This window comes from Dipodomys ordii, unplaced genomic scaffold, assembly GCF_000151885.1.
Source record: "Dipodomys ordii isolate 6190 unplaced genomic scaffold, Dord_2.0 Scaffold61, whole genome shotgun sequence".
NCBI classification, from domain to species: domain Eukaryota; kingdom Metazoa; phylum Chordata; class Mammalia; order Rodentia; family Heteromyidae; genus Dipodomys; species Dipodomys ordii.
In genome coordinates, this window is record NW_012267277.1 from 1,609,197 (window position 1) to 1,635,589 (window position 26,393).

General features: G+C 41.4%; 1 protein-coding gene across 1 annotated transcript in view; it reads left to right on the top strand.

The window, feature by feature from the left end:
- The window catches only part of Scp2 (sterol carrier protein 2), a 68,740-nt gene that overhangs the window by 7,387 nt on the left and 34,960 nt on the right, over nt 1-26,393 (top strand). The window contains exons 5-12 of the mRNA XM_013022280.1: nt 1,441-1,505; nt 7,430-7,559; nt 9,045-9,108; nt 10,171-10,257; nt 11,364-11,514; nt 16,535-16,682; nt 23,117-23,224; nt 24,002-24,155. Of these exons, the coding sequence (XP_012877734.1) occupies nt 1,441-1,505; nt 7,430-7,559; nt 9,045-9,108; nt 10,171-10,257; nt 11,364-11,514; nt 16,535-16,682; nt 23,117-23,224; nt 24,002-24,155 (907 nt within the window). The remainder of the gene's footprint in view (nt 1-1,440; nt 1,506-7,429; nt 7,560-9,044; nt 9,109-10,170; nt 10,258-11,363; nt 11,515-16,534; nt 16,683-23,116; nt 23,225-24,001; nt 24,156-26,393) is intronic.

Below are 26,393 nucleotides of genomic sequence, written 5' to 3' on the forward strand. Positions count from 1 at the left end.
AAAAGCCAGAAGTGGTGCTGTGGCTCAAGTGGTAGAGTGCTAGCCTTGAGCTGAAGAGCTGAGGGACAGCGCCCAGGACCAGAGTTCAGGCCCCATGACTGCCCCCCCCCCCCAAAAAAAAAAATGTTCTGCCTGGTGCCGGCTTTTTCTTTTTATGTGGTGCAAAGGAATCAAACCCAGGGCCTGATACATGCGAGGCAAGCACTTTACCACTGAGCCACCCTCCCAGCCCAAATTCACCCTTTTGAAGTATACAATTCAGTGTTTGTTAAAGACACAGCACAGAATTGTATAACCATCACTGTTACCTAATTTTAGAGCTTTTTTTTTTCTTTTGAACTCTGGGCCTGGGCACTGTCCCTCAGCTCTTCAGCTCAAGGTTAGCACTCTACCACTTGAGCCACAATGGCACTTCCGGTTTTCTGGTGGTTTATTGGAGATAAGAGTCTCAAGGACTTTCCTGTCTGGGCTGGTTTTGAATCATGATCCTCAGATCTCAGCTTCCTCAGTAACTAAGATTACAGGTGTGAGCCACCAGCACCAGGCAGAATATTTTTTTTTAATCACTCAGCAAGAAAGCCTGTACTCATTAGCAGTCACTCCACCTTTTATTCTTCCAATAGCATCTTGTCATCACTCATCTATGTTCTGTCTATGGACTTAGCATGTAATACTTGACCTTCTGTGGCCTATTTTATTTAGTGTAATATTTTAACAGTTCGTTCTTACTGGAGCATTATGGTCAGATAATACTCTTTTGTAAAGTTGTACCACATTTTTTTGTCTGCTCAGCACTTGATGCATATTGTTTCTCAGGACTTTTGAGGCCCTACTATTCTGTTCTATTCTGTTCTATTCCACTAATTATTGCTCTACTTCCCAATTTTTTAGCACTTTGTAATCTTCCTGTTTGATAATGCTAGTATCCCCCTTTCCTCTTCCTTATTATTTTTCTTTCATTTTTATAGAAAAATGTTAGCAATTTTGTCATGTTTTGCTTCTCAGTTGAACTTTAACACCATCATTAGATGCCCCCTTCAAATTGGGGCTGGGAAGGTGGCTCAGTGGTAGAGCGCTTGCCTTGCATGCCTGAGGCCCTGGGTTCGATTCCTCAGCACCACATAAGCAAAAAAAAAAAAACCGAAAGTGGCGCTGTAGCTCAAGTGGTAGAGCGCTCGCCTTGAGCTGAAGAGCTGAGGGACAGTGTCCAGGCCCAGAGTTCAGGCCCCACAACCAGACCCAAAAAAATAAAAATAAAAAAGAGTCTTGGGTCTTTCTTGCGGAGGCTGGCTTCAAACTGCAATCTTCAGATCTCAGCCTCCTGAGTAGCTAGGATTACAGGCATGAGCCACTAGCACCAGGCTTAAGTAGAAATATTTAATAGCATTTTATTGGGTGTCTGGAAATTAAAAATTTCAAAATAATTACATTTCCTTTAAGGTTTGGCAGACTGTGTCTTGGCTCTTGGGTTTGAGAAGATGAAGAAGGGAACAATTGAAGTAAAAGTAAGTCGTTTATTAATTTGGAGTTGCTATTGTTATATGGGAATTGGAACGCAAGATACAGAGAAGCCACATTTTGAGAGACTGAATTGGGAGTCTTTATTAGAAAGGCAGCAACTGCATGTAATCACATGTTCCCCCCAAAACTTGCAGCCTCTAATACATTTAATACTGAGCTATGAGGGTGGCAGAGTAAAGAAAGAGCAGAAAAACAATCTCAACAAACATGATCTCCTTTAATGGACAGTTAAAGTGAGATGCCACGATGATTGGAGGAGACAAGAGGCATGGCAAAAAATGGTGGCTGAGGTGGTGGAGCCTACATAGGGTCATGGGCAGGGGGTAGGGTCACAGGGAGTTCATGGCACAGGATTGACACGTCCAGTAACCTATGGTCCCAGTCCCTGCCCCTGCCTCTAGAAATTCAAGCATGCCCATCACCTGAGTGTGTGACTTCATCTTCACCCAGCACGAAGCCAAGATGGCACCAGTTAGACCCAATTCCCTCTCATCTACTCCATTGCGGAGATGGTGCCAGTTGGACCCAGTAGCCTAACTTCACTATGATAAGAGAACTATGCCCATCTGACTATCATGCATTGTCTGTTAATAAGCAACATAAAACATAATTTTCTATAGTAATTTAGTAAGCTGTAAAGTAACACCATTCGGTGTAAGAAATATACTCACCTGCCCAAACTCTCAAAGAATGGTCTTGGAAACAGAGTACAACAAAAGCAAGGCTTCAGTGGTTAATTACCTGCTTGCAAGACTAGGTGTCTGGTGGGCAAACATACACAGAGAAGTTATTCTAAACAATTTATTCCCTAATTTGAAAGTCCCTCCCCTCAGTTGTATTGGATAATTTGAACACATGTATTTTTTTTTGGGGGGGGGATCCGGTCTAGGGCCTGAATGCTGGGCCTGGACGCTGTCCCTCAGCTCTTCAGCTCAAGGCTAGCGCGCTACCACTTGAGCCACAGTGCCACTTCCGGCTTTATTCTTTTTGCTTATGTGGTGCTCAGGAATCGAACCCAGGGATGCAAGGCAAGCGCTCTACCACTGAGCCGCCTTCCCAGCCCCCACATGTATCCTTTGAGGTTGGTTGGATTTTAGAAGAGAGTCTTATCTGCATCCCCCCTGCCTCTTGCTTGGTGTTAATTTATGTAGCAACTTTTTACTCAGGGTCAGATGTTTTGTCTTGAAAGTGGATCTCCAAGCCGGGTGCTGGTGGCTCACGCCTGTAATCCTACCAACTCCGGAGGCTGAGATCTGAGGATGCGGTCCAAAGCCAGCCTGGGCAGTAAAGTCCATGAGACTCTTATTTCCAATTAACCACCAGAAAATCAAAAGTGGTGCTGAGGGACAGCGCCCAGGCCGAAAGAGAAAGCCCTACAACTCTGCTCTCCACACACACACAAAGAAAATGGACTACCACTGACTTTATTTTCCACACCGGTATTTTAGAATGGTTAAGAATCTTAGAGCTATTTAAACTCTTTACCACCATGGATGAAACTAGAGTTCAAAAACATCAAATGCTTGAATTAAAAGTTTTTTTGTCTATTTAAAATAATCAATTCATTCAATAAATTAATTCCATTCAACAAATTGAAGAAGTGGGAGACATCTGATTTTGAATATGGCAAGCTAAGTAATTTGACAGGTCTAAGACATTTGGATAGAATATAGAAAATTAAACAGGTCTTACAAAGAGTCAGCTTTTTGATACTGGAAAGTTCCCACTCTGTGTCCCTACCTGTTTACAAAAATCTGTTATGCTTCTATTTCCCTGATGTTGTACTGTTTCCCTGATGTGATGTACAAATTCCTGCCCCAGTTGTAACAGTCTCATTACACTCCTCCTTGGAATGAGATTCCCCCCCCCCCAATTCCTGTAGCCCATGTAATGTGACCCATGACCACCCACCAAATTCTGTTTGAATTTCATTCACACCTATCTACCTGCTGCCTCCATTCCTGCTTGGAGCAGCCTGGCAGATCTGTCCCCAGTAAAGCCTTGAGCCCATTTTGGTTGCTTGCCTCTCATTCCTTACAAGGACTATTATTAAGACTTTCTCACTTTCATACAGGTGTCATTAGGGATCTTGTACTGCCCAGAGAGTCACATGAAGGAATTCTCAAATGTCGCCTTGTACTGAAACCAACAGTATAGATATTAGGACATATTATGTAAAAGGTGGGGTTCTTATCTGGTGCAGCTATTCAGGAGGCTGAGATATGAGGATCATGGTTCAAAGGCAGCCCAGGCAAGAAAGTTCATGAGATTCTTATCTCCAATTAACTACCCAAAAGCTGGAAGTGGAGCTGTGGCTCAAGTGATAGAACACCAGTGTTGACCAAAAAAGTTCAAAGATAGTGCATAGACCCTGAGTTCAAGTACCAGGACTGTTACAAGAATTTTAAAAAGATAGAGGTTCATGTTGATCTTAACGGTAAAATCTAAAGCGGAAATAAACAGTTCTTAAAGTTAAACCTGCATAGAGAGCAAGGAAGTTTCTTTGTTTTTGTTTTTTTTTTTCAATCGGTCTTGGGGCTTGAACTCTGGGCCTGAACGCTGTCTCTGAGCTCTTAAGCTCAAGGCTAGTGCTCTACCACTTGAGCTATAGCGCTACTTCCAGAATTTTCTGCTTATGTGTGCTGAGGAATTGAGCCCAGTGCCTCATGCATGCAAAGCACGCATTCTACCATCAAGCCACCTTCCCAGCCACATGGAGGTTTTATAGGGGAGAATTAAAAAATGATTATATGCCAGGGGCTTGGAAGGTGGCTCAATGGTAGAGTGTTTGCCTTGCATGTGTAAGGCACTGGGTTTGATTCCTCAGCACCACATAAGCAGAAAAAGCTGGAAATGGTGCTGTGGCTGAAGTGGTAGAGCACTAGCCTTGAGCCGAAGAGCTGAGGGACAGCGCCCAGGCCCAAAGTTCAGGCCCCACGACTGACAGAAAAAAAAAAAAAAGATTATATACAAACCTGATACATGGATTGAATGCTTATTTCTCCACAAAATTAATATCCCCTGTATTTTGACTGTATTAGAATCTAGAATCTAGAGTGTTGAAATATGGGTACTGGATTTAAGTAATGCCATCTTGTCTATACCACCATCTTGGCATCTTAATGAATGATGGCCTTTTACCCAGTTCTGGAAACTCCAGAAGTAAAATAGGTCATTCTTTGAATTGCAGATGTGTCCAGAGAATACTTGCCCTTGATTCTCTTTTACCCAACAGATAACTGGCCCTTGACTGCCCTGATTGTTCCCTTAGGTAGTTTGCTTTGCTCATGTGTAACCCTTGTGTTAGATTTAGTTCCCCACCTCAAACATGAGGTCTTTGCCTTTACAAGCTTTGTGCTAGCTACATTTGGTGCTGCAAGTTTTTTAGGGGACATGAGTCTACTTACAGTGACAGGCTTTGTAGTAAAGACTCCCAACTGGACCTCTCAAAATGTGGTTTCTCTGTATCTTGCTGATCAAATTTTTCCATATAACAAGATCATAGAAAAGAACTTCTGAATGAGAATCAGATACTTCTCATACCAGAGAGAGTTTGTCTCTTGACTTTTGTTTGCACATACCAAAAAGACCACCTTCTGGTGCATTTGTTGGACAGTACCTTGGATGGCGAGATACAGAGAGGCTGCATTTTGAGAGGTTGAATTGGAAGTCTTTATTGGAAAGCTGGCATCTGCAGGTAGACTTCTGTCTCAAAGATCTGTAGCCACTTGAATACACTTAACACTATTAGAAAACTGAACCATGAGTGTAGGAGAGGAAAGAAAGAGTAGAAAAATAATACCATCATACCAGATCTTCTCTAAGGGAAAGCTGAAGGAGATGCCATGTTGACCAGAAGAGAGCCAGGAGACATGACACATGAGAGACAGGATGTGTGGCATGATAGCACCTGAACTGGTCAGGGGGCAGGGGCACAGGAAACGAGTATATGGAGAGTTCAAGGTATAGGACTGATAGGTCCAGTAACCTATTGTCCAAGTCCCTGCCCCTGCCTCTAGGAATTCAGGCATGGCATTCACCTGGGGGTGGAACATCCCTATTTCTACCGAAGATAAGATGGTGCCAGTTAGACCTGAAGGATCCCACACATCCATCCCAGGGGACCATGCAGAGGCAGGCAGGCACAGGAGAAAGATTATTATAAGGCTTATTAGAAGAGCCATATTTCCCCCAAGAGGAGGGAGCACATAGCACCTATTCCTATCCAGGTAGCAGCAGGATCTGGGGGATAGGAAGTGAGGCAGATGGGAGCTCAGGAGGGTCTGGGCAGAGAGAAGGAGGGGCCAGCTGTATGGCAGGAACTCCAGGAATGGGAGGAGCTCAGGTGTGGGTGGAGCTGAGGACCAAAGGTGAGCATAATACTAACAAGACACCCCCACCCCACTCCCCCCATCCTTATTTCACATTGAAAAAAAATTTTTTTAAATCGGTCCTGGGGCTTGAATTCTGGGCCTGAGTGCTGTCTCTTAGCTCTTTAGCTCAAGGTGAGTGCTCTACCACTACAACTTCCAGTTTTCTGGTGGTTTATTGGAGATTAAGAGTCTCATGGATGGGGCTGTGCCACTTCTGAATTATTCTGTTTATGTGGTACTGAGGAATTCAACCAAGGCCTCATGCATGCTAGGCAAGCACTCTACCACTAAACAACATTCCCAGCAAATCTTTAGGTTTTAAAGGAAGGAAAGATGGAAGGAAGGAAAATAAAAAGGAAGAAAAAAATAAAGTAAAACTGTCCTCTTCTATGAGATTACTTATATTTTAATTTATTCTCATCCCCATTGTTTCTTGTCCTCATTTTCTACAAAATAGGTGCCAGATGAACTGAATCTTAGCTGAGTTTTTGACTCCTTTATGGCTTACACTTTGAATAGTTATTTCTGTAAGGTAAAGTAGCTGCTGAAGAAGAGAATGCCACCCGGTATTAAGGCAGGAAGAGAAGTTCATTTACAGAACTGCTGCCCTGTTGTGCTTAAAGGAGAGCACGTGGCTGTAGGGCGGACCCATCCCAGGCCGCACTTATCTTGGCCTGAGGTGAGAAGAGGTGTGGCCACACTGGATCTGGGTGAGACCTCAGGTCCTGAGACCCTTCCCTGGTCTGCTGAGAGATGTGACCTGGGGCGGCCCAGGATGTGACCTTAGAGGAGGGGAGGCCAAAGCCCACATGGACTGGGGCAGACCTTAGAATTTCTACACATTAGATGTTGAATAAACATTGCTTATTGATTATTGATTGAACATTGGTTATTTGTCTTTCTCCCTGTTTTTAAATTTTTGTGCCAGAGTGGAGACTTGAACTCAGGGTCTGGGTATCATCCCTTAGATTAATGTTCAAGGCTGGTGCTCTACTACTTGAACCAGTTCTACTTCTGGCTTTTTGGTGGATAATTAATTGGAGATAAGAATCTCAAAGACTTTTCTTCCTGGGATAGTTTTGAACTGTGATCCTCAGATCTCAGCATAGCTAGGATTACAGGTGTGGCTTCTGGCTCCTCTGTTTTTTTGTTTTGTTTTGTTTTGTGTTTGTCAGTATCAGTTATGGGGCTTGAACTCAGAGTCTGAGCTCTGTCCCTGAGCTTTTTCACTCAAGGCTAGTGCTCTATCACTTTAAGCCACAGTGCCACTTCTAGTTTTCTGGTGGTTAATTGGAGATGAGTCTTACAGACTTTCTTGCTAGAGCTGGCTTTGAACTGCAATCCTCAGATCTCAGCCTCCTGAGTAGGTAGCATTAAAGCCATGAGCCACAGGTGCCCAGCTATTTTCTATGCTTTTATGCCAAGTATTACCTATTTATGCTTGTAGAATAAATGAATGTGTTAGTAATGGTGTAGTAGTTGAAAGAGACACAATACCAGGTACTCATTAAACTTGTTTTTCCCTTCTCTCTTAGTTAGCAAATGATTGTACCCACCCTGTAGATAAACATGTTGAAGTCTTGGCCAATAAGTATGGAATTTCTGCCCATCCTATTACTGCTCAAATGTTTGTGGGTGCTGGAAAAGAGCACATGGAAAAATACGGTATATTAAAATTTTTTTGAATACTAGTTTAATACAGAGGACAAAATAAAGGGTATTTCATAAATTTATATACTATATATGTATATAGATAAAACATTATTCTCTCACTCTGTGGGAAAATAGGGGTTAGGGGAGGAGGGAGGGAAAGATGGAGGATGAATAATCTCAAAATACAATGCAACTGTGTATACTATGGCATAAGAAACCTCAATGAACGTGGTCAGTCAGTAGGGATCTGGACAAGGAAAGAGAAAGCAGGAGGTTGGGTGATTCAGAGAAGAATATAACATGCCTGAAATACCATAGTGATACTCTCTGGTACAATTAACACTAGAAAAAGATAGGAAAATAAAACAGGCTCGAATGGAGAACCTGTGGAAGTAGGGCTAACTGGGGTGAATATTCATCAATATGAATAAAACCAAAACTTAACAAAGAAAAACCTTATTTTAAGCCAGGTGCTGGTAGCTCACACCTGTAATCCTAGCTACGTAGGAGGCTGAGATCTGAGGATCTTGGTTCAAAGGTACCCCAGGCAAGAAAGTCCTGGAGACTCTCCAATAAACCACAAGAAAACTAAAAGTGGTGCTGTGGCTCAAGTGGTAGAGTGCTAGCCATGAGCTAAAGAACTGAGGGACAGCACCCAGGCCCAGAGTTCAAGCCCCACAACCAAAAATAAATAAATAAATAAATAAAAATAAAAAACCAAAAAAACCTTATCTTGTATCTTCAGCACTTTACAAAAGGGATTTTCATTTGAATGGCTAGTTGATGTAGCATAAATAGGATGTCTAGAACCTTTAATTCTTTCATTGAACTGGCTGTTTCTCTAAAGTTTTCCCCACTCAATAACTGAGCACTCCATTTTTCTATATTTGATCAAGACTCTGATTCTACTTTGTCTTCAGTATACCAGCAAACTTTCACTCAGTCTGACAGTACCATTTGTCATCACTTTCACTGTGATAAACTGGAGATAGGAGTCCCTTGGACTTGTCTGCCTAGGCTGGCAGATCCTCTGGATCTCAGCTTCCTAAGAAGATAAAATTATAGGCATGAGTCGCCAGCACCTGGCAAATTTGCAATCTTTTAATTTCCATTTCCTACATGAGTAACAGTAAATATTCATTTCTTCCTATTTCTCTCTATGCTAACCTTGTTGTAATAAAATAAATTCTTGCTAAAAATAAAATACATTCTTAAAAAACCTCAAATTTAATTATAAAAATTACTAAAATGGAAAAACTGGGAGTGAAGGAAGATGTGACATTGTCCAAAAAGAAATGTACTCTTTACCTGACTATATTACTGTAATGCCTCTGTATATCACCTTTATAATAACAATAAGCAATAAAAATATTAAATAGTATATGTGATATCTATGCAAGAGAATATATAAAAATATTTAGCAGAAGTTTGGGTATGATTATTACCATTATTCATAAACATCAGAAAAATATTAACAGAGATTTATCTTTCCTACAGGAACAAAAATTGAACACTTTGCAAATATTGGATGGAAAAATCATAAACATTCAGTTAATAACCAGTAAGTATTTCTGAGACAAGAAATGAAAATCTGTTTATTCTACTGTGTAATATGCAACTTTATAGTTAAAAAGAAAATGTAAGATCTCAAAAATACTAACTTGCATGTTATTTTTTTTCTTATAAGAGTCTGTGCCCCAGTCAACTTTTGACTATTTTGCAGTTCATTTTTGACTTATTTATATTTAGAATACTATTAAGGCTTGATGGTATTAAATAAGGATGTGTCTCTTTCTCAAAAACAAGATAAAAAATAAAAAGGTCAAGTGGTGAATGTTTGCATAGCAAACTTGAAACCCTAAGTTCAATCCCTAGAAAAACAAAACAAAAAGATAACAAAAAAGAGGGAGTGTGTGTGTGTGTGTGTGTGTGTGTGTGTGTGTGTTGGTCCTGAGGCTTGAACTCAAGGCCTGGGCTCACTCTCTGAGCTTTTTTGCTCAAGGCTGGCACTCTACCGCTTGAGTCACAGTTCTTCTGGCATTTTTTGGTTGTTAATTGGAGATAAGAGTTTGAATGGTTTTCCTTCTCAGGCTAGTTTTGAATCACAATCCTCACATTTCAGCCTTTGATTATAGGCATAAGCCACTGGCGCTGGCTAATTTTTTAAGTTACGTAGCAGAGGGTATTTCAAAATTTGAATTTTCTCTTTCAATTCAATCCAGATGTTCATTTCAAGGTTGAAACTATTCATAAATCTGTTGTTTGGGTTGTAAAAAGAATATTCACACATTATTCTATCTCTGGACCAAGACATCTTCAACAAAAATTACAATTACTAGCCGGGCCTGGTGGCTCACGCCTGTAATCCTAGCTACTCAGGAGGCTGAGATCTGAGGATCGCGGTTCAAAGCCAGCCCGGGCAGGAAAGACTGTGAGACTCCTATCTCCAATAAACCACCAGAAATCCGGAAGTGGCCCTGTAGCTCAAGTGGTAGAGCGCTCGCCTTGAGCTGAAGAGCTGAAGGACAGCGCCCAGGCCCAGAGTTCAAGCCCCACGACCTACAAAAAAAAAAAAAATTACAATTACTACTGCACATTTTGTAACTATTTATTTTGTATCTAGGTATTCCCAGTTCAAAGTTGAATACAGTTTAGATGAAATAATGAAATCTCGAAGAGTTTTTGATTTTTTGACTGTCTTACAATGTTGGTAAGAAAACATATTTTGACATTTACTAGATAGATAGAACTCTTCTTTCCCTCTCCCTGCCCATCCCTCTGTGGTTAAACTTCAGACTGTGTTATCTAAATGTAGCTTTTACAGAAGTACTACCAATGTGATCCTCACTCCAGGTTATTTCATGAGGATATCCTTTTCTTACTCCTATCCTGAGACAGACTATCTGCTATCTTGAAACATATGTTTTACTTCTTTCTTCTCTTGTAATTTCTACTTGCTTTGTTTTAATCATACATATTCATTTAAAATATACCTTGAGACCAGAGGAATCCAAAGGTTTTTCCTTGAGCATTTTGTTTTTCCCTAAATAGGCTTCTAATATAGGAAACTTTCTTCTATTAAAATAGTCAAGAATAAAAATAAAACAAGGAAAAAAAGCATAATGCAAATTACCTGACAGTGAGTTCTGTGTAGTGCCTCCGTAAGTTCTAGTATATCCTTGGCAGAACCCTTCAGATACTGGCTTGGGATTCAGGTAAACAAGTCAGGTTGCATTCTGAGGATTTTCTCCTCTAGAGAGTCTTGCTGAACTCACAGAGGGCTTCTGTCATTTGTAGTCTAGCTTCCCAGGGAACCTAGATTACAACCAGTAGATGCTCTAAGTTTGAAAAGGTCTGCTTTGAGGAGATCTCAGGAGTCTTGCTTTTGGACTTTCTGGTATCCCTCTTCTATATTTCCTCAGTTTCCAAAAGGATTTCAAGAGTGAGCTGTGTGAGCTAAGCAGAGTTGGAGCTATTTAGGTCTATAGTTGAATTTTTATAGTAGTAGGATATGAAATAACCTTTTGGTTATTTCAGAAAGATATCAGAAATTGCATTATGCACCTGCAAGGGCAAATCCAGATTTTGTGTGATGAGAAGTTTTTGGGAGAGACTAGAAATCAAGAAGTGATGGACAGTTGAAGTCTTGCTAGAGGTCCAGTTTTTAGTGGGAAGCCTATGTGGTTTCTTACGATATGTATCACAAGAAAACAGTGCAACAACCAGCAAGTATAATTGGGCCTCCTTCTGCCTTCCATTCTGGAATCCTAGGGTTGAGATGGGTCAGGGGTAAGTCATTGTTTTACTTCCTCTTAGTCCCACTTCAGATGGTGCTGCTGCAGCAGTTTTGGCTAGTGAAGAATTTGTACACAAGTATGGACTGCAATCCAAAGCTGTAGAAATTGTGGCACAAGAGATGATGACTGATTTGCCAAGCTCATTTGAAGAGAAAAGCGTTATTAAAATGGTATGTCTGTACGGTGGGGGCTGGGGGCTCTGCGGGACGCGGGTCACCCCGAAGCCCAGCTCTCTCTCCAACCGCCCCCCACCCCCAAAAGCTGGTTTTTGCTCCGGCGGCCCTGCCCACCCCCCTAAATACCACCACCTGGCCTGCCCCACGTGGGCGAGGTCTCTTGGTGCTGCCGACCCGCGGGGCTCTTCCGAAATCACGGCTGAACGGAGTCTCCACGCTTCTGCCTCGGGAGTGCTCGGGCTCGGTCTCCCCCCCTCCCCCCTTCACCCCCTTCCCCTTTCCCTCTCTTCTTCCCTCCCCCTCCTCTTTCCCCTCTCCCTTCTCTCTCTCCTCTTTCCTCTCTTCCTCTCTTCTCCCTCCTCTCCCCTTTTCTCTTTCCTCTCCCTCCCTCTTCTGTCTTCTTTCTCCTCTACCCCCTTCTTTCTCTCCTTTTCTCTTTGCTCTCTCCTTCTCCCCTTTTATCTCTCTCTCTTCCCCTTCTCCCTACCTTCCTCCCTCTCTCCCTCTCCCGTTTCTCCCCCCTCTCTGTCCTGTCTCTGTCTCTCTGTCTCTGTCTGTCTGTCTCTCTCTCTCTCCCTCTCCCGTTTCTCCCCCCTCTCTGTCCTGTCTCTGTCTCTCTGTCTCTGTCTGTCTGTCTCTCTCTCTCTCCCTCTCCCGTTTCTCCTCCCTCTCTCTGTCTCTGGCTGTCTCTGTCTGTCTATCTGTCTGTCTGTCTGTCTGTCTCTCCCTCTCTCCCTCTCCCTCTTCTCCTTCGGGCAATCCTAGCTACAAATGAAGAGGAATTAGAAACCGACCCCAATAAATGGTATGTAAAAAAAAAAAATAAAATGGTATGTCTGAGATTATTTTATTAATCAAATTGAGGAAATGATGTTTAATTAATTAAATTAGTTAGTTCCAGAACTGGAGCTTGAACTGAGAGCCTGGGTGCTGTCCCTGAGCTTTTGTGTTCAAGGCTAATGCTCTATCACTTGAGCCACAGCTTCACTTCCAGCTTTTTGGGGTTAATTAGAAATAAGAGTCTCATGGGCTTTCCTGTCTGGTCTGACTTTGAGCCTCCATCCTTGGATCTCAGCCTCCTGAGTAACTAGGATTATGGCGTGAGCCACTGGCACCTGGTAGAAATGCTATTTAAAATATTAAGATGACATACATTGTCTATCAACAACTCTGGAAGTTATTTACTTGAAAAACATTGGTCTAGAAATTTTAGTATTGTAACCTGTCCTTAAGTATCTGATATGGGAAAACTGACAAAGAGATACTTCTTATGGTTGAATCATGAGTATGACCTTTACCTGTCTAGTCATGCTGGCTATTTATTTATTTTATCTATTTATTGATTTTTGCTAGTCCTGGGGCTTGAACTCAAGGCCTTGGCACTGTCCCTGAATGCCACGTGAGCATTTGAGCCTCAGTGCCACTTCCGGCTTTTTCTGTCTATGTGGGACTGAGGAATAGAACCCAGGGTTTCTTGCATGCTAGGCAAGTACTCTACCACTAAGCTACATCCCCAGTCCTTGTTTGTTTGTTTATTTATTTATTGGGTCCAGTCATGGGGCCTGAACTCTGGGCCTGGGCGCTGTCCCTCAGCTCTTCAGCTCAAGTCTAGCACTCTACCACTTGAGCCACAGCGCCACTTCTGGCTTTTATTTTTTCTGCTTATGTGGTGGTGAGGAATCGAACCCAGGGCCTCATGAATGCAAGGCAAGCACTCTACCACTGAGTCACCTTCCCAGCCCCCATTAGAGAAGTTTCTTAACCCTCAGAACAAACATCCTGATTTTATACAAAGATTTTATAGGTCTTAAAAAAAATTGAGAAAATTAAAGAAAGAGAAAAGAGAATTCAGACCCAGACCAGTGCTGTGATTTGTACTGAAATGCTTCCCTGATGCTTACATATTGAAGACTTGATCCCAGTGCAGCAATGTTCAGGAGTTATTGGCTTATGAGGACATTGACTTATCAATACATTTATCTGACAATGAGTGCATAGCTGAATGGGTTTTGAGGATGGGTCTTTGTCATAAAAGTGAGTGAGGGGCTGGGAAGGTGGCTCAGTGGTAGAGCACTTGTCTTGCATGCCAGAGGCCCTGGGTTCGATTCCTCAGCACCACATAAGCAAAAAGAAAAAAGCCGGAAGTGGCACTGTGGCTCAAGTGGTAGAGCGCTAGCCTTGAGCTGAAGAGCTGGGGGACAGCGCCCAGGCCCAGAGCTCAGGCCCCACGACTGGACCCAAAAAAAAAAAAAGTGAGTGAGCTCTCTGTCTGCTTTCTTGTCTTCAAAGAGTAGTGTTGCTGTTCCATGTGCTTCCTGTCAAGATGTTCTGTCTTTCTATAGGCTCAAAGTTATGGTTCCAATTGAAACCTCTGAAACTACCTACCAAAATAAACCATTTCTAGTTTTCTGATTTTAATTGAGACATTGTCTCACTATATAGCTCAGGCTGAACTGAAATTTCCCTGCCTCAGCCTGATTTCACCATAGTCTGGGGTTATACATAGGATTACACCTCAGCCTGGGATTAACCATTTTCATAACTTTAATTTGTTTTCCACTGGTATTTTGTCACAGTGTTGGGAAACTATCAAAATTAACAAAATTATAGCAGAAGTGGTATTATTATTACTCTTACTACTATTATTTTATTGGTTGTAGGGCTTGAACGCAGGGACTGGGTGTAGTCACAGAACTATTTTGCTCAAGGCTAGGGCTTTACCTCTTTGAGTCACAACTCCACTTCTAGTTTTCTGGTGGCTAATTGGAGATATAGGAGTCTTAAGGCTTTTTTGCCTGGTCTGGCTTTGAATGGTGATTCGCAGATCTCAGCCTCCTGAGTTGCTAGGATTACAGGTGTGAGCCACCAGTGCCACGCTTCAGTGGTGATATTATATATATATATATATATATATATATATATATATATATATATATATTGATCGTGTGGCTTGAACTCTGGGCTTGAGTGCTGTCCCTGTACTCTTCAGCTCAAGATGAGTGCCTTACCGCTTGAGCCACAGAGCCACTTCCGGTTTTCTAGTGGTTTATTGTAGATAAGAGTCTCACAGATTTTCCTGCCTGGGCTGGCTTTGAACTGCGATTCTCAGATCTCAGCCTTCTGAGTAGCTAGGATGACAGGCGTGAGCCACTGATGCTCTGCTATAGTTATATTTCTTATTTTATTTATTTATTTATCTATCTATTTATTTATTTATTTTGTTCCTAGGGTTTGAACTCTGGTTAACACTCTACCACTTGAGCCACAGCACCACTTCTGGCTCTTTTTTTTTTTTTTTGTAGGTTAGTAGAGTCCCAAGGATTTTGCTGCCCAGGCTGACTTTGAACTGTGAGCCTCAGATCTCAGCCTCCTCATTATCTAGGATTATAGGCATGAGCCACCAGTGCCCCTGCTTCTTAGTTTTTTCTCTTTTCTTTTCTATTCTATTCTTTTCTTTTCTCCTTCCTTCTTTCCTTCCTTCATTCCCTTTCTTCCTTCCTTCCTTCCATCCTTCCTTCCTTCCTTCCTTCCTTCCTTTCTTTTTTCCTTCCTTCCTTCCTTTCTTTCTTTTGTTCTTTCTTTCTTTCCTTCTTTCTTTCTTTCTTTCTCCAGTCCTGAGGCTTGAACTAAGGGCCTGGGCACTGTCCCTCAGCTTCTTTTGTTCAAGGCTAGCACTTGAGCCACAATGCTGCTTGTGGCTTTTTCTGTTTATGGGGTACTGAGGAATTGAACCCAGGGCTTCAATGCTTGCTAGGCAAGCACTCTACCACTAAGCCATATTCCTAGCCCCTTAGCTTTTTCTTGATAGCACATTTTCTATTATTTTCAATTTATTTCTTGATGGGAAGTTGAGTTTGCATACTATTATATAAAACCAAAGATGGATTAACAGTTTAGGTTTTGCTTTTTGCTTGAATTCAAGGCCTTTCATTCTCTAGCAAACTGTTCTGCTCATAGCTGGAGCTGTACAACTTGAGCCACATATCCACTTCTGAGTTTCTACTGATTAGCTGGAAATAAGAATCTCTTTGAGGGCTGGGAAGGTGGCTCAGTGGTAGAGCACTTGCCTTGCATGCTCAAGGCCCTGCGTTGGATTCCTGAGCAACACATAAGCAAAAAGAAAAAAGCCGGAAGTGGCGCTGTGGCTGAAGTGGTAGAGCACTTACCTTGAGCTGAAGAGTGCAGGGACAGTGCCCAAGCCCAGAGTTCAAGCCCCATGATCGACAAAAAAAAAAAAGATATGTGCTTTCATATAGAAATGTTCCTTCTCTTTCAGTGTATCTGACTCATAATGATGTATGACAAATCTCTTCAACCAATTTATTTTATTTTATTTTTATTTATTTATTCATTTTTGGGTCTAGTCGTGGGGCCTGAACTCCGGGCCTGGAGTAGCTTTTCAGCTCAAGGCTAGCGCACTACGACTTGAGCCATAGCACCACTTCCGGCTTTTTTTTTCTGCTTATGTGGTGCTGAGGACTCGAACCCAGGGCCTCATACATGCAAGGCAAGCGCTCTACCACTGAGCCACCTTCCCAGCCCCTCTTCAACCATTTTAATACAGAATATGTTGGGACTTGATAGTTTTCATAATGTAGCATAAAATAAAATGTGAGGAATTATAATCCCCCTATATATCTTGATTAGAACTTCTGTTATTTATAGTTCAAAATTTACATATATATAAGTATTTAGAATGTGTGTATGTGTATGTATCTTCTTCCTGGGTATTACTTTATCTAGACTTCCTACATAATACGGATTCAACTCATATTTCTTAATGTCATATATATGTACATATACATGTATATGTATATATATGTACATATACACGTATATGTATATATACACATACATGTATATGTACATATATATGTATATGTATATATACATGTATATGTACATATACATGTATGTATGTGTGTGTGTATATATATATATATATATATAAAATCCTGTCTAAAAGGTCCAGTTTTGGTACCCTAAATTTACTTAAATGTGATTTTGGTTTTAGGTTGGCTATGATATGAGTAAAGAAGCTGCCAGAAAATGCTATGAGAAATCTGGCCTTAGACCAAATGATATTGATGTAATAGAACTTCATGACTGCTTTTCTATCAATGAACTCCTTACTTATGAAGCACTGGGACTCTGTCCAGAAGGTAATGTATTTGAAGAGGGAAGATTCATTGGGTAGATTTCACTATGAAAGGCTCACTTTCATTATCAAATAAAAGAATTCACTAATTGCCTTTCCCTCCACGTCAGGCTGTTCCACACTGTGCAAAGTGAATGCAAGTGGTTTTGTTACTAGTTTTTAGAATAATGGTCTTTGGACCATGTCAACCCTGATAACAGGGTATTCACATAATTTACATTATATGTGTCAGAGCACTTATAACATGAATTCTTGAAAGCATATAATATTACATATATAATTCCAACTATTTGAAGTATGCTTAGAGACTTACAGAAATGAGAATGAAAAATAGTTGATCAGATTAGAAAGATTTCTTTTTCATTTCTTAAGTATACCATTTTCCTTTAGTGTATGAGACTTTTAGTGCTTTACTTCATTGCCAACACTTTGAATGATTGGTTTTTAAAGCTTCAGCCATGCTAAAACATTATGATTGTATTTGTGTGTGTGTGTGTGTGTGTGTGTGTGTGTGTATGTGATCCCTTGGGCTTGAAATCAGGGTCTTGGTACCAGTCTTTTGCTTTTGTGCTCAAGGCTCTACCACTTGAACCATAGCAAGCACCATTCAGGCTTTTTTGGTAATTAATTGGAGATCAGGCTCTCACAAACTTTCCTGCCTGAGCTGAATAAGTAGGACAACAGGTGTGATCCACCAGCACACAGTTGTATTTTATTTTAGTTTAAATTTCTATGTTTCTGATTAGCCATACTGAGCATCTTTCCCCATGCTTATTGGTCATTTATAGGTGTGTGTGTGTGTGTGTGTGTGTGTGTGTGTGTCTGTCTTGGGATTTGAATAACTATCCTTGAGTTCTCCTAAAAATGTTCTTACTTTTTTTTTCTGCTCTCAGCTGTGCTTTACCATTTTGTGTTCCACTTCTAGCTTTTTGCTGGTTAATTGGAGATCAGGCTGTCCTGAACCATGATTCTCAGATCTCAGATTCCTGAGTAGCTAGTATTATAGGTGTGAGTTACTGGTCCCCCACTCATGTATCTTTTTTTTCTTTTTTTGCTGGTCCCAAGGCTCAAACTCTGGGCTTGGGTGCTGTCTCTGAGTTCCCTTTTTGCTCAAGGTTAGTGCTCTACCACTTGAGCCATAGTGGCATTTCCAGTTTTGTTTTTTTTTCTATGATTAATTGGAGATAAGAGTCTCACTGACTTTCCTGCCTGGGCTGGCTTTAAACTACAATCCTCAGATCTCAGCCTCCTGAATAGCTAGGATTCCAGGCGTGAGCCACTGGCACTCGACTCTGTTCAGATTTTTGTGCTATTGTTTTATGGCTCTGTCCAGCAGATGTCACGATGACAGATGAAAGATTGCCCATGCAATGATATATATTTTTTTTCCAGTCCTGGGGCTTGTGAACTCAGGGCCTAGATGCTGTCCCTGAGCTTCTTTTGCTCAAGGTTAGTGCTCTACCACTTGAGCCACAGCACCACTTCTGGCTTTTTCTATTTATGTAGTACTGAGGAATTGAAACCAGGGCTTCCTGCATGCTTGGCAATCACTCTACCACTGAGCCACATTCTCATCACCTCCACAATATTTTAATACTCACCACCACAGGGGCTGGGAAGGTGGCTCAGTGGTAGAGCGCTTGCCTTGCATGCATGAGGCCCTGGGTTCGATTCCTCAGCACCACATAAGCAGAAAAAAAAAAGCTGGAAGTGGCGCTGTGGCTCAAGTGGTAGAGCACTAGCCTTGAGCTGAAGAGCTGAGGGACAGCGCCCAAGCCCAGAGTTCAGGTCCCAGGACCAGACCAAAAAAACAACAACAAAAAAATCAAACCACCACAGGTGGGGCTAGGGTTGAGTTTTACTAACAGACTTGATTGAACAGTCTAGGATCAGATCTCCTAGAGGCTTGCTTGAGGCAATTTAAGTATCAGACTAAAGGTCACATTGCCATGGGCACATAGAAGGATATCAGGAAGAACAGTAAGATCAGTTCATAGAACACTCTCAAGTTTAATAAGATTACTTCAGAAGGTCAAACACTCAGAATCCTGTCTTTATTCAGACCTAGGATGAGCAATCAGATAACCAGATTTTTCTGCTGGCATCAGGCATTCTCCATGCAATCATACGTCCTACGCCAAGTCATAATCCCCACAGGGCTCTAGGGTTCCCACACTGTTTTTTAGTTGTCTTCATTGTGTTGTAAGAGTATTCTCATACAGTTTATTTCTCTGGTACATGTGCATTGTAAATGTAAATATAGTCTGTGAAGATAGTCTCTTGATTTATTGATGTAGTAAGTTTTATTACCTGTTTCGATGCCTTTGTTCCTCCATTCTTCTCCTGTCTTCTTTTACATTATTTGAATATTTATGTATACATGTCGTGTTTTTGGCTCTGTCTCTTTCTTTTCTGGTGGTTACTGTAGGACCAGGTTTCTTAACCTTGGTGTTGTTGATATTTGTGCTCATTTTTCTTGTGGTGAGGCTTGTAAATTGTAAGATATTCAACAGCATTCTTGCTCTTTTACCACAAAATGTCAGCAACACCTCTACCAACAGGTAGGTGTGATATAACCAAATGGCTCTACACATTGCCAAAGGTCTCTTCAGGGCAAAATTTCTTCCAGTTAAGTTCTGCTGCATGAGTTATTTTATGTGAACTTACCTTTCATGGTCTCCTTTTAGACTGTACCACTTCATATCATCATATATGTTATAGTTATCATATGCATTTAGTGATACTGAAAAACAGAACACATAATGATAGAATTTCTGCTTTTAATTTGTCATAAATATTTTAAAGACATTAAGATAAAAAGTCTTCTATTCATCTAAGTATAATTTCTGTTGTTCTTTCTTCATTCTCAAAGATTCTAGTTTTTCCTCGTAATCATTTCCTTTAGTTTGAAGGCCTTCTTTTAGTATGTCTTATAAGGAAGATCTCTTGGAGATGGATCCTTTCATTTTCTTATGACACTATCTTTACCTAAGCTAAATTTCTAAAGGTAACCTTTGTTGGACCTTGAATTTTGGGATGACAGGTATTTTCTTTCAGCATGGAAAACATGTTGAGTCTTCTGATCTCTGATTCTAATGAGGGGTCTATGGTCACTGAAATTGTTCCCCGTTTTGTTCCTACTTCTTTCCTCTCTTACTACCTCCCTTCCTTTCTCCTTTGTGAGGCAGGGTTTCAATACATAACCTAGGCTGACTGGAACTTCGAATTGTCTTGCCTTAGTCTTCTGAGTGTTGGGATTACAAACATGCTATGTTGGTGAGTTTCTAATTACTCTGTGCCAATCTCTTTTTTCTTACTTTATGAGATGACAATGATGCAGCTATTTGGTTGATATTATCCTGTAGGTACCTGAAACTGTGTGTGAGTGTAGTAGTAGTAGTAGTAGTAACAGTAGTAGAGATCAAACCCAAGGCAATGTACAGCTTTTCCATTTATTTTTAATTTTTTCCTTTTCTCTTTATTTGATTAAATGATTAGATAATTTACATGGATGTATCTTTATATTTATTTATTTATTTTTATGCCAGTACTGGAGCTTGAACTCTGGACTTGCTCCCTGCCCCCTCCTTAAGGTTGGCATTCTACCACTTAAACCACACCTCCACTTCTGGCTTTTTGCTAATTAATTGGAGAAATCTCATAAACTTTTCTGTCTGGGCTGTGATTCTCAGACTTTACCCTTCTGAGTAGTTAGGATTTATAAATGTGAGCCACCAACACCCAACTTTGATTTTGATATATCTTTCAATTATTTATCCTCACTCTGCTCTTGAACCTAGTGAGGGCTTTCTTTTTTCTTTTTCTGTGGTACTGCCTGCTATGCAGGCGCTATACTCCTTGAGCCATGCCTCCAGCCCTTGTAGTGAGATATTTTTTATTTCCAATACTTCATTTTAATTCTAAAATTTCCATTTGCTTCATTTTCTAGTTTCTTTTTTTTTTGGGTCTGGTCGTGGGGCCTGAACTCTGGGCCTGGTCTCTGTCCCTCAGCTCTTTAGCTCAAGGCTAGCACTCTACCACTTGAGCCACAGCACCACTTCCGGCTTTTTTTTCCTTTTTGCTTATGTGGTGCTGAGGAATCGAACCCAGGGCATGCAAGGCAAGCACTCTACCACTGAGCCACCTTCCTAGTCCCTCTAGTTTCTTTTGCTCTGCTGAGAACACACATTTTTGTGTCATTTCTAGTGTGGTTTGACAAGAACTACCTACCTGTAGTTCTGATACATGTTTTTCTTGTCAGTTGTGGGGCTTGAACTTTGGGCCTGGGCGTTGTTCCTGAGCTTCTTTTGCTAAAGGCTAGTGCTCTACCACTTGAGCCACAGCACCACTTCCAGCTTTATCTGTTTATGTGGTACTGAGGAATTGAACCCAGAACTTCATGCATGCTAGGCAAGCACACTTACCACTAAGCCACATTCCCAGCCCTCATAATCATCTCAAACCAGATTCAGAATTGACTATCAATATTTTTCATATTTCTTCCTCTCTCACAGATCTTCTCTATCTTCTAATTGGTCAAACTAGATTTACTCATAGATTTACTCATAAGTCTCTTTCCCTATCAAGTTTAAGGCTCTGAAGCCAAACACCAATACTGCCAAAATTAATTCATTAATTAAACCTTCTCTTTCTTTCACAGCCCCAACTGAGCCCACCTATAATTCCTGTCAGATATGGATTTAACCTTTGAAATAAATCTAGCCTGTGATCTTGCCACTTCAGTCATTTATCAGAATTCTTGCTTCAATGGTTGTAGTCTCACAGCTGGTCCTCTAGATCTGCCTTATTTCTCTACCATCTCTTTTTTTTTGGGTCTGGTCATGGGGCCTGAACTCTGGGCCTGGGCACTGTCCCTCAGCTCTTCAGCTCAAGGCTAGCACTCTACCACTTGAGCCACAGCGCCACTTCTGGCTTTTTTCTTACGTGCTCTACCACTTGAGCCACAGTGCTACTTTCAGTTTCTGGTGGTTTACTGGAAATTAGAGTCTCTTGGACTTTCCTGCCCAGGCTGGCTTTGAACTGGGTCCTCAGATCTTAGCCTCCTGAGTAGCTAGGATTACAGGCGTGAGCCACCTGTGCCCAGCAGTGACTAAGACTGATCGAAATGTTGAAGCACAATGCATGTGAATACTTTTTCCATTCCTTTTTTGGTTATTGTTGTTGGTCGTGGGTCTTGAACTCTGGGCTTGGGCGCTATCCCTGTGCTCTTTAGCTCAAGGCCAATGCTACCATTTGAGCCCAGCACCACTTCCTCCATTCCCTTGTTTCTGTGGCACAACAATATCTTTAGCCATTTCTCTTAATTTTATGAAAATATTATTTTTCTTGTGTTTCCTTGTTTATTAAAAATATATAGTATATAGAGGTGCCAATGGCTCATGCTCATAATTCTAGAGACTTAGGAGGCTAAGATCTGAGGATTGCTATTCAAAGTGGCCTGGGCAGGAAAGTCTGTGAGACTCTTATCTTTAATTTACCACCAAAAAGCTAGAAGTGGAGTTGTAGTAGAGTGCTATCCTTGAGCAAAAATAGCTCAGTGACAGTGCTCAGGCCCTGAGTTTAAGCCCCAGGGCCAGCACGTTTGCACACACACTGACACACACAGGTAATAGATGTATACATATATAATGCATGTATTATAATATCTATTATTAGTATATGGCAATATATTATATTACATGGCAATATATTAGTATATTAGTATATGGCAATACAATTCAAACATAATTGTTAAAAGTATGAATTTTAAAGTTGCTATAATTATTTTAGTTATGTTATGTAGTATTATATCCATTTAGTTCCTTTCTTTTGGCTTTTTGAATCTATTACATATGGAGCAATTTTGGAAGACAGAGAACTCTTAGGAATTAATTAGAGCTTTGTTTCAGGCAGGACATGTTATATAAAGATAAGCCATTATTTTGGGCCCGGTCGTGGGGCCTGAACTCTGGGCCTGGGAACTGTCCCTCAGCTCTTCAGCTCAAGGCTAGCACTCTACCACTTAAGCCATAGCACCACTTCCGGCTTTTTTTTTCTTTTAGCTTATGTGGTGCTGAAGAATCGAACCCAGGGCCTCATGCATACAAGGCAAGCGCTCTACCACTGAGCCACCTTCCCAGCCCCAAGCCATTATTTTGTTCAATATTTTATACTTGTTGGTGAGCTGTTAAGATATGCTTGCCTGCTGGGCACTGGTGGCTCACACCTGTAGTCCTAGCTACTTAGGAGGCTGAGGTCTGAGAATTATGGCTCGAAGCCAGTCTGAGTAGGAAGTCCTTGAGTCTCTTATCTCCAATTAACTAACACCTAGGCCCTGAGTTTAAGCTCCACAACTGACCCCCCCCCCCAAAAAAAAAAGCTTGCCCTCTGTTCTGATGCTATTTCTAACATTTGTGAATATTGTATTTCCTTCTGCAGGGCAAGGTGCAACACTGGTTGACAGAGGAGATAATACTTATGGAGGGAAGTGGGTCATCAATCCTAGTGGTGGATTGATTTCAAAGGGACACCCATTGGGAGCTACAGGTAATAGCACACACAGACTTTGTAAGCATTGTTTATTTTTGTCATAAGTGTGGTTTGGTCCATGATTTGAATATAATTTGTATTTTCTGAACTTGGCAGCTGGTGCTTTAAATGCTTGTTTAGCTGAAGTATTTTTTTATTGTCTTATAGTTATAGCACATTTCAATAATCTCATGTCTGGAATTAACTTTTATATTTCTGAATAATTACATCATTAGCTTCCTCCAGTTAATGTTTCATTTTATTTTCCAAGGGACAGATAGTTATTCTTGTGAATGAACACCTTTTCTTTTGAATAGGTCTGGAAAACTACTCAGTATTAGGAACTGCTTGGAAGGCAATAATAGAAATTTTCCCCTTAACAGCTAGATGCTTTAGAAAAAGTGAACTCAGATCCTAGATTTTCAGTGTATACCTTGAAGATGGCAAGATTAAATTATTTTTATGACATTTTTCCTAGGCTGGTGAATAATATACAGTGTTTTTTCATTTTCAGCATGCCCCCAAATGACAGGTTAAAAAGAGTTCAGACAATTTGTAAGCCTGGTATATTGCCCAAATACAGAGACTAAGGAAGGGAGACTAAGGAGAGGGTGGATTAGCAGTGGCAAAACGCTTTCTGTCAGAGAAGTGATTGAGGCGAACTTGGGCTCGACTTCTAGTGCTTTGATTAAAGTCACGATTAGCCGCTAGCCTGCGTCTGGCTTGGGAAAGCTGGTGGAGGCTGGCGGCTCTCTTAAGACCAGCCCTCTGCCCGCTCTGTGCTCGATTCGCCAGGCCTGGCCCAGTGCGCCGAGCTCTGCTGGCAGCTGCGCGGCGAGGCCGGAAGAAGGCAAGTTCCGGGGGCGAAGGTGGCCCTGCAGCACAACCTGGGTCTCGGCGGCGCCGTGGTCGTCACCCTCTACAGGATGGGCTTCCCAGAGGCTGCCAGGTACGTGGCACTCTGCCTTCTGCCGCTCCGTCTTTCTAACGTTCCACCGTTGAGGATGCTTTCTATGTTAAAAAATAAATTCCCTCGCTTTAATTGTCTTAACTTCAAGGATGAGAATCCCGTCACCGTGCCGTGATCCCAGGGCTTTAAAGCTGGCCTCAGGCGTCACCTGTCCACACCAGGAAGGTTTTGTTCAGGCCTAGTCCAGAGAGGGGCCGCCCCGGAGTTGGGGCAGGTGTCCCCCGCGCTCGCCGCCTCCTGGCTCCTAGGCGGTGTAGAGAAAGCCACCGAGTGCATGCATGCAGTGCGGTCGGATCTTTGCAGACAAGCCCTCATCTTTGTGCCTGGCTGCATGTCTGTGCCCTTCAGGGCTCTGGGTGCCTTCTGCCCAGCCCTCCAGGTCCCCAGTCCCCCATGTGAGAAGCTTCCTCCTTCCCAGAGGGAAAAAAGTCTCCTTTCCTCTCTAAGATCCAATTTTCCTTTTCCTAGGCTTTTATTCCCATTGACACTCCATTCCAAATCTATTACACTTTTTCTTTTGAGTTATCCTGTCTTTCTCCTTTCATTGGGTCCTTTTCCGCTCTCAGCAAACATGGTCAGATCTTCCCCTGAAGAATCTACTTTCTCCTTGTTTAATTATTCCCCTTTATACTGAGTTTTTGTATCCAGCCACCTTTGCCTTTTCTTTTTTCCTTTTCTGGAGTGCCTGGCAGTCTAGTGTCTCACTGGAGGTTAGGCAGGCAGATGAGAATGAAATTAGATGCCTTTGTCTTTATGTATGTACTTTCCTCTATATGCTTTTAAAACGTGCCTTAGCTTTTAATACTGTATCTCCCTCTCTCTCTCCCTCTTCCCCCCTCTTTTCTTTTGCTTTTTCATTTTGTCAGGCTGGGGCTTGAACTTAGGGCCTGGGCGCTGTCCCTGAACTGCTTTTGCTTAAGGCTAGCAGCCTTTTCTGTTTGTGTAGTACTGTGGAATTAAACCCAGGGCTTCATGCATGATAGGCAAGCACTCTACCACTAAGCCACATTCCCAGCCTCTCTCTTTTCTTGGTAATAATTTATTTTAATAATTTAGTAGTTTATTCACATCATCTACAGAGCACATGTCACTGCTTTTACATAATTTATTATGTTCTTAATCTCCTACAAGTTCTGTGTCTCTTCTGTTTCAGAATATCTGCACAGAGTATAATTTCTGTTGTAAAAATTAAGATCTATCTTAAAAATCATTTCTCTTTATTCACAGCACATTGTACTTCTTGAACCTTATCCTAGTTTTGATTTCTTGAGGCTTAAGGCTATGACATCTTTTACCCCTAGGAGTTCTCTTAAATTAGCAAATGTTTCTAATTAAATCAAAAGATCATGACTTGTATTTTCTTGTCTGATTTTTATTGATTCTGTACTGACTCTAGAATTCCATCCAGTTCATATATGGAGTTCAAAACCTCTAGTAAACTCCAAATTATAAAGAGCCACCACAATCAGCATGATTAGTATAGCTATCTCATTTTCTTAGAGGAAAAAATTCTGAGTAGCAGGCAAGAGAATCTTTTTGTTGTTGTTGGTCATGGGGCCCGAACTCTGGGCCTGGGTGGGCGCTGTCCCTCAGCTCTTCAGCTCAGGGCTATTGCTCTACCACTTGAGCCACAGCACCACTTTCGGCTTTTTCTGCTTTTGTGGTGCTGAGGAATAGAACCTAGGGCTTCATGCATGCAAGGCAAGCACTCTACCACTGAGCCACCTTCCCAGCTCAAGAGAATCTATCTTAAGTGTGAATTTCTCATAGTTCTTTGATTTTTAAGAGACTACATAGTTAGGTAAAAGAATTGTTCACATTATCCAAGATTGATACTTTGAGAAAGGTGGTATATTAATGACTGAAAACAAACATCTATTATTGATACTTTTGTTAGGTTTAGTGATAGAACACCTATATATTTTTATATGTTTGATAGATCAGACTGGCATTACTTTGAGTTAGTTGAAGGAGAGCCAGAGGCCAAGAATTCTTAGGAGGCAGTTTAAATAGTGTGGAGAAGAGATGGTTAGTGCTACCATAGGACGATGCAATGAAGAGGAAAGGTCATATTTAAGAGCCAGGACCTCTGCATTTGGTTTGCAGTTAAACTTAACTAGATCCGTTTTTAATTAATTAATTTGTTGGTCAGTCATGTGGCTTGAACTCAGGGCCTGAGTCCTGTCCCTGACCTCTTTGTTTTTTTTTTTTTTTTTT